Consider the following 20,972-nt stretch of genomic DNA (forward strand, 5'->3'; position numbering starts at 1 on the left):
TATCTCATGACATGTAGATTTATTGAGACATTGATTTAGACTTGCATTATAATGCATAAAAATAAATGAACTCTTGTAGAAAGTGATTCACTTTAGATTTATGAAAACAGGTTGCATAAATTTCACTTTGAAAGTACTTTTTCTTCCCATTGATGAAAATGAGGCAATGATTGATTCTGACATGCTGTCAGTGCTACCTATGTAGGTAAGATGACTGTTCTGTCTGTCCGTGGGAAAAATGTAGATCTAATGCTTCAAGGGGAGGGGGATGAAGCCAGGCTTGACAGGGGTAAGCCTGGAAATGGCACTCCAGTGCCTGAGAGATGGTGTACTGGTGAGGACCTCCAGTATGTCACCTCAGAGCGAGTGGGGGCGAGTTCACCTCATGACAGAAAAGATGTAGATGGCACTGACAGGTTAGATAATCTAAGGATCAGTCATTTGGGAATGAAGACTATTCCCTTTATGAGAGCTGTGGAATTAACTGCCCAACTGAAGTGCATCTACACCAATGCACGCAGCATGGGCAAGAAACAGGAGGAATTGGAAGCTATTGTAGGGCAAGGAGACTACAATGTAGTTGGCATCATGGAAAGGTGGTGCGACAACTTGTATAACTGGAGTGCTGCTATGGTGGGATATAAACTCTTGAGGTGGGATAGGAAAGGTAGGACAGGTGGTGGGGTAGCCCTCTATATTAGAGAGTGCTTTGGTACCTTCGAACTCAATAATGGTGTTGACAGGATTGAATGACTGTGGGGAAAAATCAGAGGAGCCCCCAAGAAGGCAGATATTGTGATGGGAGGTTATTCTGCTCCTGTACTTGGCACTGGTGAGACTGCACCTCAAGTACTGTGTTTGGTTCTGGGCCCCTCACCACAAGAAGGATGTTGAGGCTCTGGAGCGAGTCCAGAGAAGAGCAACAAAGCTCATGAAGGGGTTGGAGAACAAGTCTTATGAGGAGCGGCTGAGGGAACAGGGGTTGTTTAGCTTGGAGAAGAGGAGGCTGAGGGGAAACCTCATTGCTCTCTACAACTACCGGAAAGGAGGTTGTGGAGAGGAGGGAGCTGGCCTCTTCTCCCAAGCAACAGGGGACAGAACAAGGGGGAATGGCCTCAAGCTGCGCCAGGGGTGATTCAGACTGGATATCAGGAAAAATTTTTCACAGAAAGGGTCATTGGGCACTGGCAGAGGCTGCCCAGGGATGTGGTTGGGTCACCATCCCTGGAGGTATTTGAAAGGCAGGTAGATGAGGTGCTCAGGGACATGGTTTAGTGGCAGATAGGGATGGTTGGACTCGATCCCAGAGGTCTTTTCCAACCTGGTGATTCTATGATTCTAGGATAAGACAAATTGTTTAGATTTCTAGTCTCCTTCACATGCCTTTCATGAAAGGGAACATCTGTGGGGTTTGTGGCTGCTAGATTGCAACGAGGTCATCAAATCTAAGAATATTGACACTTTTAAAAAGTGGTTAATGTTATGTTGCAGTGTCCTGCACCTGAGTCGGGCAATCCTAAGCACAAATCCAGGCTGGGTGGAGAATGGATTGAGAATAGCCCTGAGGAGAAGGACTTGGGTGTATTGGTTGATGAGAAGCTCAACATGAGCTGGGGATGTGTGCTTGCAGCCCAGAAAGCAAACTGTATCCTGGTGTCCATCAAAAGAAGTGTTCAGTTCTGGGGCCACCAATATAAGAAGGACATAGACCTGTTGGGTCAGGTCCAGAAGAGGGCTATGAAGATATCAGAGGGCAGGAGCACCTCCCATATGAGGACAAGTTGAGAGTTAGACTTCTTCAGCTTGGAGAAGAGAAGGTTATGCCTTGCAGTACTTAAGGAGGACCTACAGGAGGGCTGGAGAGGGACTCTGTATGAGGGCATGTAGTTATAGGGTGAAGGGAAATGACTTTAAACTGAAAGAGTGTAGTCTTAGATTAAAGGAAGAAACTTTTTGCTGTGAGAGTGGTGAGGCGCTGGAACATGTTGTCTAGAGAAACTGTGGACATCCCATCTCTGGAGATGTTCAAGGCCAGGCTGGGTGAGGCTTGGAGCAAGCAACTGATCTAGTGGAAGGTGTCCCTTCCCACGGGCAGGAGTGTTGGAACTAGATGATCTTTAAGGTCCCTTCCAACCCAAACCATTCTATGATTAGTGACTTCAGTGTCACGAAAAGTAACGTCTATTGACATAATGGTATTCTTATTGTATTGTAACACTGCAGTAACGTTTATGTATTTCTGCCAATGTGGATTTCCTTTAAAATCACGCTGCTTATTTCTTGGGGTCTACGTGAAGTGTTTTGAGGATCTTTTCATTATTACTATGAAGTGCTTTTCTCTCCGTTACTGTAACTGTACAGCCAAAGCATGTTTGTAACCCAGCTGCCATGGGAGTGCATGTATGGACCATGGAAGGGAAAATGACGCCCCTGGTGTGACCATCCCAGGACACAGCAGTCAGTGGCCTCTTGGCATCCCGCAGCCACCTTCCTCCAGAACCCCTGTGCCTCCCTTGTCAGCCCACTCTGTGCGAGTTTCTTGAGGACATGCTCTATCCATGAGAAAATATGGAACTAGGTGCTATAAAATGTATAGTCGCTTTAATATTGGCATAGGAAGAGTAGCAATAACGTGGCTCTACTCAGAATCTAAATTGAATTGCAAATGTGTGCTAACAATTTCCTTGTGAATGTTGTTTGCTGTGAGAATGAGTTGTTATGCTGCAGAGATGGTCTACAGGTTAGGCTAACAATGTAGCTTTTGCTCTTGTGGGCAGAGTAGTTAACATCTACTGTGACTATTTTTGTTGTTGCTCAATTAGTTTTTATCATTAAGTATTTTTTTTCTTTTCTAATATCATACCACTTTGCTTATTTGGTTGTGTTGAATTTGCAAGTTTAATTCTTAACATACTCCAAAGCAATGATCTCAATGGCAAGAACATTCCATCCTTCAATTGCATAGCAAACAGGTTATGCTTATTTTATAACTGAACTTCAAGTTCTTCAGAAAACATAGCTTTATTATATTGTGTCTCTTATCTAGTTTATTTCTATATGCATGCAAAGGGAAGGAATAGTGGAATGTGACTGAACTGCAAGAAATCTTGTCTTCAGTTGCAATCTTACTCAAAGTTGTTACGAATTTTCATAGAATCATAGAATAACCAGGTTGGAAGAGACCCACTGGATCACAGAGTCCAACCATTCCTATCAAACACTAAACCATGCCCCTTAGCACCTCATCCACCCGTGCCTTAAACACCTCCAGGGAAGGTGAATCAACCACCTCCCTGGGTAGCCTGTTGCAGTGCCCAGTGACCCTTTCTGTGAAGAATTTTTTCCTAATGTCCAGCCTAAATCTCCCCTGGTGGAGCTTGAGGCCATTCCCTCTCGTCCTGTCCCCTGTCACTTGGGAGAAGAGGCCATCACCCTCCTCTCCACAACCTCCTTTCAAGTAGTTGTAGAGAGCAATGAGGTCTCCCCTCAGCCTCCTCTTCTCCAGGCTAAACACCCCCAGCTCTCTCAGCCGCTCCTCATAAGGCCTGTTCTCCAGCCCCTTCACCAGCTTCTTTGCTCTTCTCTTTTTCTTCTTTTCTGCATCCTTATAAGGGAACTGCATCCAGTGAGGGAACTGCCATAAAAAAGCAAGATGCAGGTGGCAGCAAGGTTGAGGGTTACATTCCAGAGGACCAGGAAGAATGGTGATGATGGAAGGCACAGACACACTGTGTCCAGTGGAAGGGTTTGCTGGTGCCTGTTGGTCAGTGAGGATGCGAGAAGAGTCACAGTGGCAACTGGGAGAAGGGGGAAGAAGAGAGAGATGTACATCTTAAAAGTTATTAGTGGGAGCAATTTCTGACAGGATTTTAAATAAACCAGTTCCACCAATTTACTACTTTAAGATTTATGTTTGGGGAAAGTTACTGTTTCTACATGCTTAAAAATTACTGAAATTGATACTTTACTGAGAATGTTTTCTTTTTTAACAAGGACTGCATCACTTTAATACTTACTGATTGCTCACAGGTTCCTTTTCTGCCCTGAATTTAAGAATTACCTATTTCTTGTTGACTGAATTCAGAAGAAAACTATGCCCTGTGGTATTGAATTTGGCAGAATGGCTGAAGCTTGAATTTGGCTTGTATTGGTTAAATCAAGCTTTTGATTTGGTTGCCTATTGTCCAGTATGCTAATCCGTGTTATTTCCAGCTGAGTTAAAGTGTAAAGTCATTAGAGCAGCGTGGGCCTTTTGTTTGTACAAGGAAAGGTTAAGTTCTGCAGGCAGCTCATACCGCTGCCAGCATGGCTGCTAATTTGAGTTTGGGGACTAATTACCTGTAACAGCTGCAGGACAGAGTCCTGTGCTGAGCTGAGCTCTGATTAGGCCAAAGTTTGGGAAGCTTTATCATGGGAAAAGGTTTTTCATCTTTTTTCTGGAGCTTGAGTTTTGGTTTAACTTGTTCAGAACAGGGTACTTACATCACCACTATGTTCAGCATAATACTGTCCTGAAACTGATATTTTAAATATGCCCTGAAAATCTTGTAACAGAGTTAACAAGCAATTTAGACTATATTAGTCTGTAGCTTATTTATGGACTGTCAATATTATTACAGTCTTTGTTTCTGAGTTGTTTCTAATTCAGCTTTTGGTAACCATAGATAGCTTTTGGGGGTCGGAGGGGTAAGGAAGTTAAAACAGCTTATGAACAGATTTAAAAAACAATTTGTATTGGAGCAGTTTGGAGATGAATATATATGTGTTAATTTTAAATGCAATTTTCCCCTAAATCCTTCTGATTAAAGGTTTGTATGTATTAACATTTTTTTATATGCTTTTAAATGCACTCAGAAGCTGTACAAGCCATTTAACTTTCATTTCACGCCAACGTTCAAAAGAAATGGCAAACTCTGGTTTGGAATGGAGGAAAATTAAGTACATAAGAAATGAAAACAAATACTAGCTTCTTCGCAAAGAGAGATCGACTTGAATGGAAGAAATATGTGCTCTGGCCTCATGTTAGGAATGAGGGAGAAATGAATTATGATTGTAAAGAGGAGCATAAATATAATTTTTTTGCCGAAGTATAACTTACTAAGTCTTCAAATGAAAGCTATAATCCAATCATCACTTGACTAACATTACTTAAAAATGATCCAGTAAATTAATACCCAGTGTTTGTCAGGTTTCAAATCCACGTAGTTAAATAAGACCTTGCGATTCTCCTCAAAAACTGCATTTTTTTTTTTCCCCTAGGAGGTACTGACTTTGACATCTTTAGCATTGCTTTTGTCTTCTTTTCTTCTTCTTTTTCCTAACTTAGTTTTGTAAGAAATTACAGCTTTTCTCTGTCATAGGGACTGGAGTGGAACGAAAGTGCTCATTTAGGAAAAATATCCTTATAACTAGTTTTGTGGAAAGAATGTATAGCCCTCATAAGGAAGTTGCAGGCTTTAAGCTTCTGTGGGTTATTTCCAAATAATGGGTGGATTGTATGCAAAATAATGACCCTTTTAAGTATTTGCAGACTGTGAATAAAATTACTGAGCAATTCTGAATTTGTTTAGTGTTTCTATTTCTGTTAGGGGGAATGTTCTCAAAGCTGCTGGTATAAATTAGGAGTTAGCAGATGGGGTTAATATCTATTCTCCAGTCTGTGGATGGTAACTTGAAAAAGTATGAGCCTAACTGTTGCTTGTTTATGTCTAATGTATACATTCTGTCACATATGTGAAAGAATAATCTGGAAGGATGCGTGGCATATCAAAAAGTATAGCGCTCTGCCTGAATGCCTGTCAGTGCCAGAATGTCATGTTGAGCAGAACAGTGAAAGGTGATAGTTGATTGCTCTGTTTCAGACATGTGGATGATTGATAGTTGGGCCCAATTAACACTAAAGCCAACCTTGTTATCACATCTTACTTAACTACTCACCTTACTTATTTATTTGATTTCTATCTCTTCCTTTTGGTCACTTATAAACCTTCTTCTTCAAGAGTCCTTTGGGTCTGAAAGAAACCTTGTGTGTGCCTGCAGCTGGTTATATAAGGTATTCCTTGGTGGTTATATGTTGTTAATAATGCATCTTTTTCTGCTCTTCTATTCAGATGACAGTGCCTCTGCTGCAAGCAGTATGGAGGTAACAGATCGCATTGCCTCTCTGGAGCAACGTGTCCAGATGCAGGAAGATGACATCCAGCTGCTTAAATCTGCCCTTGCTGACGTGGTTCGACGCTTGAATATTACAGAGGAGCAGCAGGCCATGCAGAACAAGAAAGGACCTACCAAAGGTTTGCATTTCAGATATATCTAAAATAGGTAGTGTAATTCAATGAGCATCTTATATGTATTAGAATAGCTTATTCTTTATATTTGAAATGCTCAAAATCAACAAATCAAATTAAAGAAAAAATAATTTTGAAATTTAGCCTGCTAAAAAGAACACACAAAAATCCAGCTGGTTAAATCTGTGAGACTTCGAAGTTCCCATGAACCAGCGGAACACTTCCATGGTTTCGCTGCTTAATCCACTTCCTACTCTTAACTATGGCTACCACTTCCAGACTTTTGATCAAGATTATTTTATAAACTCTTTGGGGAATGTATTGTCTTCTGTGAGTGAAACTCCTGAGATTTTTTTTTTCTGGCAGAAAACATTAATTAATTTTAAGTAATATGTAGTTTTAATTTAATTAAAAATGTCATAAGCGTCTTTGGATGGTGCGAGCATAGCCAAAGACACCTCTGAGCTAGCACAGAGGTGACATGACCGACGAGATGGTGCAACACCAGCTGCTCGGCTACAAAGGAAAGGTAGAGCTGCGGTTGGTTCCTGTCCCTGTTCCAGAGCAGCAGATCCAGAGCCTGCAAGGCGGCTGGTGTGACAGACGTTGCCACTCAGCAATATATTGTGCTACACCCATATGCTGCAGTATGCTCTCTGTGTTTCTGCTCTGCAAGAATGAGTTTGTCTGTACCCAGATCAGAAAAGCTTAAGTTGAACACCCAGCACTTTGCAGTAGTAAAAGTTTATCAGAACCCAACTAGTGTGATTTACTGTAGGTTGTGAGGCTGGGAGACTGCTTATCAGCAGCTTGGCAGTAATGCATGAAGTATTTTTGGGTAGTCTTAGGAGTGATGGTAAACTAGATATGCAAGGAAAGTATGGTTGACTTCACATGCTCTCAGTTGTCTAAATTAAGAAATTGTTTGGGGGCCCTGATATGTATTAATATAAATTAAAAAAAAATGTCGTTCACATTGGAAGTATGATATGTAATTATGGATTCACAATTTTCTCAGCTGGAAATTAGGACTTCCTTTCATCGTGGTTACATACTTGTAGCTTTGCGATAGGTATTTATGTTTAGGCATTGATTTAATAGAACAGGTAAGGAACAGCTTTATGTGCTGAACTGAGACCTCATGTTTGTTACAATGTTTTGTGTCTGGAAACAAGAAAAGGAAAAAAGGACAGAATTACTGAGCCAGATTAGACGATTGCATATTCTGTCCAAAAACTGGCATGATATACAGTAAATGTCTGTGATTGTGCTTCCCTATTTTCCATTTCTGTTGTATTCTCATTTTGCCTTTTTCTGTTTGATTGCAAGAAAAATAAATTAAAATTTCGGATAAATTAAATGTTAAATGTTACTAAAGATAGCCTCCGCTGTGATAGAATGTTCCACCAAATCTGGTTGTACAAGGGACTAAGACGCTTTGTGTTGTCTGTAAAATAGATACTATCTGATGAATGGAAGAAATACAGTCAAGTAATTATTACTGAGTTGTAACCAAATCAGTTCTGCCTGCCTGCTGGCTTTTCTTAGCAAAATACAGACCAGATTTTCATGGATTTCTGTGAGCAGAGTTGAATTCTAAATTGGGAGATGCTTTCTTGGTTGTGGCAGCTCATTAAAGCCATAGTTCAATGAACATTGAAGAAAAGCTGCTGTAACTCTGTCTTTCTGCTTTCTATGACTGGGTTTTGGTGGGTTTTGTTTAAATGTGTGTATGGCGTGGATACTTTTTAGTGCGTGCATGAAGTGACAGTATAAGAAGTTCTACTGTGATAATGCAAATGATGGACTACAAGGCCAATTGCTCATCCATTACAAATTACTGAAATGAGTCCTGATAATTGCAAACTAAGTCCAACAAATTTCTGGAAATAACTGTTACTGTAACAATTTACGTAAAGAACTTTTAATTTTGCTATATACCAATTGTGTCATTGGTGTATTATCAGCCTTATTAAACTTACTGTGTAACATAAAACAGAATTTGAATTATCCTGGTTGTTTGTTTCTTCCAGCTGTTTTGTTGAATACGATACGTTTCAGATGATGGTCTCTTTTTCGTGTAGTAGGCACAACTACTTTATAATGGATTGCATGCATTGCATGCAGTTACTTAGCATAAGACTATGTTGAATTTCAGTGTTAGAATAGCATTACAGAGACATGAGTGAAACTGGAGCGGTGGCTTCTTGTGTTTTGCCATTTAGGCTGCAGGGGACTCGATGCACTTTCTTTCCATTGATTGTTTAATGACTAATTCCACATTCAGAATTGTAAAAAGCGGAACTTGAGCTCGCAAAGTGTCACAAAAATCTTACGCATGCATAGTTAAGTTTGAAATGTATTGTATGCCATTTCTTTCACCTGATCTATAGATGAAGTGAAGTAGGATTAAAAGCATATGTGTGTTGGGGGGAGGTACATGTTTTTGGAAAATAGGATCCCTATGTCCTGTTTAAAATCTGGAAAAAGAAGCATCATGGGACATAAGAAAACATTTTCAAAGTACTTCAGACTTAAAATTAGTTTTAAGACTTAAAAGTTTCAGGTTTTGAAACCTGACATGGAAAAAACTTGAACTTGGTTTTGGGTGTGTTCTTGTTCTAGACTTGAGGTAGGTGGCTTAAAAGAGCTGCCTCATGGAAAGTGAGCTGCTTATCTTGTCCATTTGTGGAGTTCTTTCACTAATGGTGTTTTGGGATTTTGTTTGGGTTTATTCCCCCCTTCCTTATTTAATTCAGCTACTTGATGGAGTTCAGTATGGCTTCCTGACTTTGTTTTACTTGTGTTTGCTGTTCTTTCCTTTTGCAATTTTTTGTTTGTTTGTAAATTTAACAGCCCTATTAATCCATAGATCAGAGTATGATTAAAAAAGCTGCTGCTGAGGCTGATAAACATGTCAGTCCTGCTACCACAGGTAAGACCTTGAAGCAACAGAACTTCCAAAATAATCATTACTGACAAAGCAATAATACCAAAGTGTTTGAGTTACTGACTTCTAACAGGAATGACATATTTGGGATTGGTTATCTTAGTCACCACTGGTGTGAACTACTGTTGTAAATAAAACTAAATAACTTCAGAGTAAATAGTGGATTAATTGACTCTGTATAGTTTTCTTGTGTGCTGTGTAATATATTTGTGGTATTGCATTCCACACTAGCTGACCAGGGGCCTAAGTCTTTAAATGTGCAGCTCCAGAGTGTGTGTTCTGGATTGGCATTGATTTGAAGCAAAACCTCTGTTAAAGGTTGTAGGGTTTATTCCTAGCTGCTGCTAGTTGTGATTTCATAAGGTTAGGAGAGTAAACAGACTCCAGCTGCTTCACTCCAGCTACTTTTTAATAAGCATTTTTTATAAACTATAAAGAAGGAAAACACTTTATTTGTTTTTTATTTAAGTTCAATTGTTCTGCTTTGTGATCTCATTAATGTTTTCTGAGCTACAGAAAACTTGTCAGGAAACAAGCCTACAGCTGCTCAACTGTAGTGGTCTGTGCTTCTGTAATATGCAACAGAGTCAGTTTTTTACATACAAGTTATTTATGGCACTGCAGCAAAGCATTTGGCACAAAACTGTAAAAGGAATTGAATTTGTAAGAATGAATACTGTAGAAGAAAATAGGATCACGAAATTGGAATCCTTTAATTAAAAAAAGTAAAAAAAAAGAAGCATGCGAAGCTGAAGTACAGTTAAGTTTTAAGTGTTTTGTATAAGCTTTAAAGACAGCATTAGGTCAAGGAAGCCAAGGCTGGAAGGCATTATGAATTCATTTAAGTCTTGTTTAGCCTTTCCTTAAAGCTTCCTCTAAAATCAAAAGACACCCTGCTCTTCCTATACTTGGTGAAAATGATTCTGTCTCACCCTATCAGTCTTCTGCAGTTACAGGCTCTAGGATCCTCAGTGATCATGAAGATGACTAATTTTTTTTCTTGTTTTTTTTTCTTTATTGAGTTGTTTTCATGTCATTTTTCTGAAGCAAATAAGCTTCATTCCTTCAATATTTCCTTATGGGTTTTCTAAATTCTCCCCTCTGAATAAGTGATGGATACATGACGAGCAAGTGTATATCTTAACAAAGTTTCAAGACCAGATTTCTCTTGAAACTTGCATTCCTGAGTAGACCATGTTTACTGATCTAGTCTCGAGGCACAGGCTTTCACAATCATCTTCTGTTGTTCAGTATATTGAAAGCTCACATGAACAAGTCAATAAAGACTACAGTAATGGTAAGGCACTATCATAATGTAATCTAGGACTGTATACAGTTGTTAATTTTTGGGATGTTTTCTACTTTTGCTTATTAGAGTATTTATCCTCAGCAGTCTTTGTTTGAAGAACACATTGTAGATTTTTTTTCTGCTGTGTTCTCTCAAGTTCTGTGAAATTTGTTCTTGAGTTCCTTAAGTGACTTGTGACTGCTGCCTTCTCTGGAGTGTTGTTTCTGTGAACCCAGAGACTTTTGACATCTTTACAAAGCTGACTTGTGATACAAAGTACTGTCAAATTTCAGGTGACGTACACAGCTTTTTTCTCTGGTATAGGGAGAGCACTGGTCATGTTTGTGTTTCTGTTTCAGTGCATGGTCCACTGTAGTTTCCATGTTTGTACTCACTGCTTGCAGTTTTAACCAATTTTTGGTTTTGCACCTTATTTCTAATATACTTGCTAATTTCATTCACTTTTTCTGACTAAAGGGTAGAATTCCTTTTTTTGTCAAACAAACCCGCATTCTTTGAAATGAAGGAATTTGGGAGGCAATAATGATTTCTTAATCATTTTCTTGTGAAAAAGCTGCAAGAATATTCTGGGATGGCAGCCTGTCTTCAATTTCTAGCACTCCTCTGAATGCTACCCAGATGGGCAAGAGACAGACAGTCTTAAGAGAGCAGGATTAGTTTGGGTGGCAATGACTACTTTTGCACTTGCCAGTAACCTCCTTAAACTAGGTCGAAGTTTTACAGATGAGCCAGGTTATAGAATTGTGTGCTTAAGCCATGTACAGATCATTTGCTTGGTATGATCATAAGGGGGAAAAAAAGTTCCCCCCTGTTAAATCCCTCCTTGATGGTGAATTTGGCAATAGTGAAATAAAAGCATCATACTACACAAGTATTTTAAAATTTTCTAATGTGATTTGTTGGGTAAAAATAAGCAAAAAAAAATTGAAAGCAATGATTGCATCTTCTGCTTGTTTTACAGCAAGACCGCTGGTACAAACCCTGCCTTTAAGGACTACTGTTAATAATGGAACTGTGTTACCAAAGAAACCAAGTGGCTCTTTACCTTCCCCATCAGGATCCAGAAAGGAGACTGTAACACCAGCAGCAAAAAGGTACACGTCTATCAGAAACCTTGTGATTGTGAAATTGAAAATACAGTACATCTCCTTTTTTAAGCTTCTAGATATGTAGCTTTTCTTACTTAGAAAGCAAAGGTCTAAATATTTAGTTCAAAAAGAAAAGGAGATATCGATTCCATTCTAAACTTATTTGGTCTAATTAGAGTTAAGCTTTTACCATGAATACTGAAAGAATGCACAATGTTCTGTCTCCTTTTTGTTTTTTATTTTCTTGCTACTACCATCTAGCATATAGAGAATAAAGGATTTCTACTGTGCTGTTACACAATGTGACATGAAAAGTGATGCAAGAATTCTTTTGGTAGCTAGTAGAAAATAAATAGTCTGTAGAGAAACTGCACTATCATTACAAATCTGAATGCTGCCTTTGATGGTTTTCTCTCGCGAAAAATTATCATAAAATTGTATGTGCAGTGTTAGGAGCATCTTAGAGGAAGAAAATTCTATGCCTAGCATATTTATGCAAATAAAAATATCCATCTTTAGATATCATATTGTTTGCATGTATTTAAGTCCTTTTAAAAATTACTTCTCTGTCTCTATGTACTTAGTGTGCGTTGTTGGTCTTCAATGCCCTACATGTTTTGTACATCTAGGTTATAAGGAAAGCAGCGGATTGGATGCAGCAAGTTCAAGTGACATGTGACATTCATTGTGGTGCTAATCTCCTGTATGGTTTGCCTGTAAAAGATAATACTCTAGGGTTTTTTTACCATTTCTTTTGTTGTGTGTCATCCTCTGCTTCTGTGGTGATGATGCTGTCAAATCTGAAGAGAGCAAGTTATGGAGATGAGAGCAATTAACATCCTAAGACCTGAGGTCTCTTTTTTGAAGAGAATTTTTCCTTAAAGGGGAGATGGTGGCTGAGGATGTGCTGCTCTTTGTTACTGTGTTGAAGGGGTCTAATTTTTCTTCGAAACTCCAGGTTCCGTAGCTATAGAGAAGAGAGAAGCTACATTGTGCGCAATTAAAATTGGAAAGTACATATTTGTTTGTGTTGCACAGGTGAGCTCCTATGAACTGGGGCTTGCTGCAGCTTTAGGTTTTGGTAGGTTGACCTGAATCGCCCCTTGAGATAAGAGGATGAGGGGAAATGCTGTATAAACTTTCCTTTATCAGAATTGTATTATCAGGATTTTGAAAATGGGTGAAAGAACTTGCCTTTTAAAAAAAGAAAATTTATTAGTGTTTAAAAAGGGGTGCCATTTGGTATATGCTGAATTTTTAATGAAATCTGTTCTTTACAAATTATTTTTTCTTAATTCTCATAATTTCCTTTTCACTAATCAAGTTTCAATTGGTAATTATAAAACACATGAGAGAGCATGAGCATTGGCAGACTTCACCTGTGAGCAGAGGGTGTTATTCCTGAGTTTCTACACTCCATCTCTAAGATTCAGCACAGGACATCCTGCTCTGGAGTAGCATGGATGAAATGCAGGCCAGGATCATACTCCTGCATTCTCTTTTCTGCCAGTACTTTACATAATTCCAGTGGTCCATCAGGTGTTGCCTGCAGCCTGGAGGCATTATCCTAGCTCAGGATCCCTGTAGATAAGTGACACCTTATGGCCCTTCCCACCTGATCCATCTGCAGTCTGGATACCCAGGATGCCAATGGGAGATTCCTTAGGGAGCATTTTTGGACTGTCTTGGTTCCTGTCTGAGTGAGTCTTCCACAGAAAAAGATTTTAACGTCCTTTTATTATGCTTTTTCCACCTCTCTTTGCTGCAAAGGTAAAGCTGAAGGTGCTTTAATGGTGCAAAATGAAAATGTGTATTGAGTTTCGAAAAAAAATATACACATGGGCAGGTTTGCTGAAATTGAGGGATACTTATTAAAAGTGCTTAGGAGAGCAGCATTATTCCTGAAAAAAGCAGTTATAAATTCATGTACTGTGAAATTCCTGTTTCCTTCAAATGCTCTCGAATTCTTTATTGACAGTCTTTAATATGCAAGTTTTGTTCTTCAATTTTATAAATATAATTATATTAAAGTTAATTTCTGTGGCCTGCCTATAAATATACTTCAAGAGGAAGAGAGTGGAATGGTAAGGACCTCACCAACGAATTACTGGAAAAAAACTTTTTTTGGTAAATTATTCGCTACTCTTATCATTTGATAATGAACCTTAAAATAACTGATGGGATTTCATGCTTTTATAGTAAATTGTGCTCTGAATATTCAGTGTTCAGAGATGATTTATTAAGTGTTCCAAATAGCTTTCTTGCAAATAGTCAAGCAGATTAATTCATTATGCATTCATTAAGATTAATTCATTCATGCTTTATATTTATACTGGACTCCTTTTACCTTCAGGAACTGTATGTGTATACGCATGAAACAGTAATGGAAATATATTGGCAAGATCAAATAGCTTCCTTTTTTATAAAGGATAGGTCTTGTTAATTGTGTTAGAAGCTTCACTCAGTGTTGAACGGTTTTTAGGTGGCATGTAATTTAAAATTTTTTTTCTAGTTCTGATTTTTGCTAAGCAGTCATGTTCTTATGGTGCCTTTTGAATGGTTCCAGAACTACTGCTACTTGTAGTGTAGATATTCTTTAGTCCAAAATATGGTAATACAGCATAGTTGCTTGGATACTTTTAATATTTTCCCTATGCAACATAGGCGCAGAATTGAAAAATATGAAACTTAAAAATATGAAAAAGGTAAAATTTGAAAAGTAAAAGAAAAGATTTTTAAAAAAAGTAAGAAAGAAAAAATTGCAGTTGAATAATCTTCTAAACCTTTGGTCTGCTATTGGAAATTGCAAATATTTGCTAGGATTACCATAGTGTAAAATATCATCTTCAATTTTTTTCTTACCTGTGACCATATTTTCAAGAGAGAAAAACCCCCAGGTGAATGGAGTCCTTCCCAAATGTTTTACTGAGCAGCATTATGAAAGGGGGATTGCAAAAAAATAACTTGCGATTCTTCAGTTCTCTGATACGTTTACCATTTAGGATAGGAAGTGTATCATGTCCAATTGAAACAATGTCAGTCTGTTCCTTGAAACAGTAGGTCATGCAGATTTATATAAACACATGCAAATAATCTCTATAGGGACCAAGTGTGCATCCACACACTCTGCTGCTTAGAAGTAAATGTACTTACTGTTTTGTTTGCAGACACAATCTCATTTCATACCATAACTGTTTTCAAATGTGTTGGTTAACTCATTTGAACCCACAGGTTGCTACACGGCTTATCTGCCTTGCTGGATTACCAAGGAGATGCAGTTCAGAGTTCACCATATTTTCTGATTTCCTATTTTATATTTGAAATGGAAATGACTTCTTCTGACAGGAATATAAAATGAGGTGTAATAAAAAAGGCTCAGGTCTGAAAGGGTGGAACTAGCAGGCTTTTATTTGAGTTCTGCCACATATTCTCTCAAATGACCTTATGCAAATCATTTAACCTCTATGCATATTGGTTTTCCATATGAAAAATGTGTATCTCTGGAAATCAGTAGGTTGTTACAGGGCCTAATGTGATAATTAGATCCAGATCTTGCAAAGTGTTGGGTGACCTCAACTGACTCTGCCTTCAGTTAGAATTGAGGGCACCAAACCCCCTTTCAGTATTCAGATCTCATATGGTCAACACGCAGTTATCCAAGTTAAGGAAGGGATGAAATAACATGAATAGAGCAAAAGCACAAATCCTAAAGGTTTTTCAGTTGGACTATAGAAATATATGGTGGTAATACAATGCAAAATGGAAAGCCTGGTGATACTGGGATCAAAAATTCTGGTCCAGCACCAAAAGGCACTGGTATGCTCAGGTGATGGGGTGCCATGAGAACACAGCTGGGCAGCTGCAATCCAGGTAATGCAGACCTGAAGTGATTTTGCACAGGGCTGGGTAATTGCCTGACACAGATAATATAGGGTTTTTGTAAAGTGTTTCCAAATCGTCTTAACAAAAAGCCTCTTCTCAGGGGGATTGATTTTTAATTAAATATATTTACTACTTTTATACTGTAGAAGTGTGTAAGCAGCTTTGTGCTTAGAACAATAATTACTTGTAATTTTCTTTCAGAAAAAGATGAGTTTAGTGTGTCATGAGCAGAACTTTCCCCCTGCGTTCTTCCTTTTGCTTGTAATGTGGCTTGAAGTTCACTGCTTAACAGTAAATTTGTCTTAGGCATTTGGCCAGCACACAGTAGTAATGTTTTGTGTTCCCCATTAAAATCTAGGGGTTTGTGACTCATCTGGGATAGCTTTGTTTCCGAGAATTCATGGGGAAAAAGGAAAAATAAAAAGTAAGGGAGGAGAATGCAGACAGTACCTTTCCCAGTAGGGATGCTGCTGCAGACTGGGGCTAGCACATACTTTGCCTTTCAGAAGGAGACAATCAGTCATTCTTTCTCCCCCAGCAGATTGCGATGTATTACAATGGTGCAGAACTTTGACAATGGAGATCAAAAGAAAGAAGCTGAAACAAAGAAAACATAAAGAGCTTTGTTTGTAGGAAGAATAAAATACTTTAATATGATAAATTCCTGTTCTTCTAAACTCTAAACACATGGCCTCTAGGAAATTGTTCAGTCGCCCAGAATTAATGTTCTGCGTTCAGTTCTGTGGGCAGTGATGGTTTGTAACTGGCACACACTCACACTCTGTATTGAACCTTCAGTTAAGTGTTCTATTTAACACTTGACTCACAAAGAAAATGTTTTAAAAGAAACAGAATATAAATTTAAGAGAAATGCCTCTCCATTGAACGTTGAATGGCAAAACTATTATGCTGCTTCACTATATCTCTAACAATTAAAGTTATTAGTGCATTTTGCTCAAAGGCATAATGAAATTCTAGTCCTATGTTATTCTTGAATTTATTCTAGTGGCTTTAAATGAGGGTCAGAACAAGTGCTAGGCAAGCTTCAAAATATTACTAATATAATTGATTACTGTCTTAGAAGCATTGTGAACTCTTCTTTAATTTACTTTTTTAAAAAGCTTTTATAGTTTCCCTCAAAAATTTGTTAGTTAAATATGTATATTTTTTAAAGATTTTTGACTGGATTTGTTCACTACAATTCAGTAATGCAACCATCTGAAACATTTGTGCTACGCAGTGATATATGTATTTATATATGAGGATTTCTTTTCTTATCTTTATTGTTGCTTTTTTTAATTGTCTTTGTCTTCTAGCTGGATCATCTGTCTTGTTTCTTCAGATAGCCTCTTTGATTTTATTTTTTATTTTGTATGAACCGTTTTACAAATGTTCAGCATATTGGAGCTTTGCTGAGATTTTGTCATTCAAAGATACATTGCTGTTTTTAAATGTATGGTTTGAAATGATCAAACATCTATCTAAGTCAATGAGCACTGTGTTGTTTACTCTTGCATATGATTTCATATCTTGAAAGCATGCAATTATGTCTTTAGCATAAGCTTATTTTAAATGTCTTGTTTCCATGTTTTATTGTTGCATTCACTTTTTATTCTGCTTTGTTTACGCACCTCTCAATCTGGATTAAGCAGGTCTGTGAATCTTCTCAATGCATGCAAACTGAAAAAGCCTGCTCTAAGGTGAGGGATCCTTAATAGCTTTGTAGTCTTGAAGCTATTTTGCCTTTCCGTTTCGGTTCAACACAAAAAGTGACTGTTTTAGTACAGGCATTAACACGGTAGAACTGTATTATTCCCATTTTTAACATTTTCAGAAGCATATGCTTAAAACTTTCTCATTGATAAATGCATTGCAACACTTACCATTACTGAAATTATTATTAACTGTCTGCATTATCTCATGCTAACATAGTTTTTGTTATAGGGATGTTTCATTAGACAGCACTGCTGTCTCAACATTTAGTAACACAATTTTTAACTTGTTTATCATTTGAAATAATTGAAAATGCTCTCCTTTCATATCACTAATGTGGAAACCAAATTCTGGAATCCAGTTATACTGTTACAAACCTGTAAGTTAAATAAATATCATCTGCCACTTCAAATTCCTGGTCAAGTGTCAGTGTTTCTACTTTAGCCACGGTTTATAAGCACTGATGTTTAACTCTGTAGCTACCAAAATGTATATATGCCAAAACTGAGTTAATATAATGGGGTTACAACCACCTGCTAGTACTTCTCACTGGGAAATTGTTGGTGGTGTTGAAAGTTTAAAAGAAAATTTGTCAGAAGGCAGCACTGCTAATTAGTTTAAGCAGTAGTGGATGTAAGCCAGAAGAGTTTAAAAAAATTTTGTTCTTGTGGTAAAAGTAGTTTTTATACTGATATACGACTTCATTATTCAGAAAGAAGATAATATTGCCCTTTCAGGCTTTAATACCACCCATTTGTTTTTTATCCACCAGCTCATCTTCTGAATGTTGATAGCTATAAAAATAAAACCCCAAGCAACATTAAAATTAGTTTAGAATTGCCTCTGTAACTTACATTTTCTCTAACATTAGCATAATTTGGTGATTTCCTTAATTTAATTTCAGTGCAGGCTAATATTGCCTCCTCTCTTCCTCAACCGTGAAAAGATACCAAAGTAAAGAATTGATGCTGCAAAATCACACAGAGAGGATGTTTTTTGCAGCTATTGTATATAAAGTAGTGGAAGAACACATGCTATTAAAGCTATTGTATGTGGAGTAAATGTTTTCAATGCCAAGGCTTTATTTTTTTTAACTGGGTCAGTATTTAATTAGATGATGTTACGAGATGCAGGGAGAACAGTTAAATGTTAACAGTATATTAATTAATTTACCAGAGGAAGTTTTTTTTCATGCATTTGACTTTGAGATGATCTGGATAACGTTAGGCTAGTGTAGGAAACACCTATTTCTGAAAGTAAGACAGAATTATGTTCTTTTTGCTGCCTTTTCCCTTCTTCTCAATGTGTTTTGTTCTGTGCTTGTCTGTAACTTTGCATTCTGCTTGCTCTCTTACATGGCGCTCTCCACAAAACCAGTTTGCTTATTTTTTTTTAAAAAAAATTCAGCTTAATTGTGCTTGATTTTTCTACAAAAAATGCAGCACTGAACACTTGTCCTACCATGGCATGTTCCAGAAAGTTTTTGGTTAAGCTGCCCAAGATGCATTTTAAGATGCATCTGCTCTGTGGAGTTCACCTTGGATGGGAGCCTCCTTCCTTTTGGAAGAGTGGTTGCTTTGCAGAAAAGCAGCGGTTCAGTTGTTCCCATCGTTTCTGTAACTGCACCTCAGTGGAGGTGTTGGAATGTTCCCGATGAGCAGGAATTTTGGTTTGTTTTTTTTGTTTTGGTTTGGGTTTTTTTTGTTTTGGGTTTCTGTTTGTTTTTTTTAAAGTGTATCGATAGTGGTGTACAGTTGATAAGCTGAATAGTTTTTGACCGGACAGAAAAGTCTGCCGTGTTTCCTTTAGTTATATAGAGCCAATGTCTCTCATTCTTACACCACGCACCATGTGAGACAGAGCCTGAGGAGGTGACTGAGAAAACAGGGTAGAGATAGTTGCTAGGGGCTGATGGCAAGGTTTGGAGTAGTCCTCAAGGATGGTTGAAATGAGCCTCAAAGTAAGCTGAGCGTCCATGAAGACGTATGGAGGTGAAGGGGGAGGTGGCTGGGGATGGTAGGCAGTGACTGGGATGAGACTGGGATTTGAAGGAGCAAGAACAGAAAGAACTGGACTTTTCATAAGATTGTGGTTGGGATTTGTGTAAAGGGGTGTGAGCTTGCAAGCAGTCATTGGTGTCTATGGCTTCTGGGTGAGATCGCCTGTTGAAGGTGGTCATTTAGTTATGGGTATGTAATGGGTAAAGGAGACGTTTCTGTTCTGCTGTTTGGAGGTGAGAAAGCAGCACAGGACTCTGAAGTGGAGGGAAATGAGACCCTGACACAGAGTCCTGTCATTCAGCTGCTGACAGAGGGGCAATTCTTGCTTTGGTCTTGGTAATGGTGCCTGCAACTCTCTGCTGCACAGGGGGTACAGCAAAGTGAAAAACATCACCCAGCTTGGGACTTCACTCTTACTTGCTCTCTCTCCTGCTATGAAGCACTGCTTTAGGGAGAGATGCTTTGAATTAATGCATAGCCACAATAATTTGTTTATTAGGAATAAACTCTGGGTAGATTTCTCTTAACTTACTGAGTAATACTGCTTGAATTTTAGTTCACCTTTTTCCATCAGAGAAAGCTGGGTGTCTAAGGGGTGCCATAAAGTCACACAGGAGCTCCCTGATAGACATCTTGGCAGGAAGGATGGTTGGTTGAAAAGTGGGAGAGCAAGGCAAGCATTAAGACTTTGAGAAACCCCTTGTCAGGGGGTGTGGGGTATCTAATCTATTCATGCATGTAAGTAGGAAGCATATGTTTTTTGACAAGCTAATGGAAAAAGTGCAGGCTAGCTTACCATTAATTTAGCTTTGGGTTATGTTAAAACTAGTTTTGAACTACAGAGTAATTGGTATTGAATGAAGACACAAAGTTAGTTTGCTAGTGCTTAGATTTTAACCTACATTTGGCACTATCTGTAGTCTGACTGGAGGTATCAGATAATATCCTTTCTCTTTAAATCTTGGGTTCTCTAAAGTGAAAAGCTCCAGAAGTGTGAAGGGGTAGCAGGTTTTGAAATGTGACTTGGAAAGTAGGTATTGAAGCTTAGTCTATGATACCGGTTTAGCTCATGTTCTATTTTATGATTAATGAAAAAGCAATGTATTTGTCTGTGTTGCAGCAGGTACTCAGCAAAGCTCTTATGTAGGCTCTTTAACAAATGAAGTTATGATTAAAAACAAAGTTGTAGTCGTTTTTAGGGTCAGCATTCTACCTGATACATTTCTCAAAAATGTCTGTCATATAGATATGTGCTTTTACAAGTGTCGATGTAAAACTTGCTGCTTTTCTTTATTAGCACTGTTAAGAGAACCAGTTCAGCAGAGCGTGTGTCCCCAGGCGGTCGGAGAGAGAGCTATGGAGATTCCAAAGGGAGTCGCAACCGCACTGGATCCACCAGCAGTTCATCTAGTGGTAAAAAGAACAGTGAAAGGTAATGTAAACTAAATATCTGTCTCCTTCTTTCTCTGCCCGCTGCCCTAACAATGACATTAGTTTCTTTAGTGAAATTAGTTTCTTTAGCAAATATTGGAAGTTTCTTTTTAAAGTTGCAACAGTTCGACAAAAATATATTTTAAAACATTTTAAACAGTTTTTCAAATCTAGATGAAATTTATTTGCCTTATTCCCAAACCATGAAAAATGTGAGAGCCTTGTGTTGCCCTTGAGTTGTTCATAATTATTAAGCATGCTTTTTCGTTATCTTAGTGACTTCCCTTGGTCTTCGAGTTCCTAGTTTTGTTA

The 20,972-nt window shown here is 38.1% G+C and overlaps 1 protein-coding gene across 12 annotated transcripts in view; it reads left to right on the forward strand.

The window, feature by feature from the left end:
* Positions 1-20,972, forward strand: part of EML1 (EMAP like 1) — a 123,568-nt gene that overhangs the window by 65,168 nt on the left and 37,428 nt on the right. For 5 of the 12 annotated variants that reach the window (XM_069858803.1, XM_069858796.1, XM_069858798.1 and 2 more), the window contains exons 2-6: positions 6,111-6,293; positions 9,160-9,222; positions 11,508-11,640; positions 17,166-17,216; positions 20,527-20,661. In XM_069858803.1, coding sequence (XP_069714904.1) covers positions 6,111-6,293; positions 9,160-9,222; positions 11,508-11,640; positions 17,166-17,216; positions 20,527-20,661 — 565 coding nt within the window. The remainder of the gene's footprint in view (positions 1-6,110; positions 6,294-9,159; positions 9,223-11,507; positions 11,641-17,165; positions 17,217-20,526; positions 20,662-20,972) is intronic. The other 7 variants (XM_069858802.1, XM_069858805.1, XM_069858808.1 and 4 more) reach the window with 4 other exon arrangements.

This window comes from Phaenicophaeus curvirostris, chromosome 5 (genome assembly GCF_032191515.1).
Source record: "Phaenicophaeus curvirostris isolate KB17595 chromosome 5, BPBGC_Pcur_1.0, whole genome shotgun sequence".
NCBI lineage: Eukaryota > Metazoa > Chordata > Aves > Cuculiformes > Cuculidae > Phaenicophaeus > Phaenicophaeus curvirostris.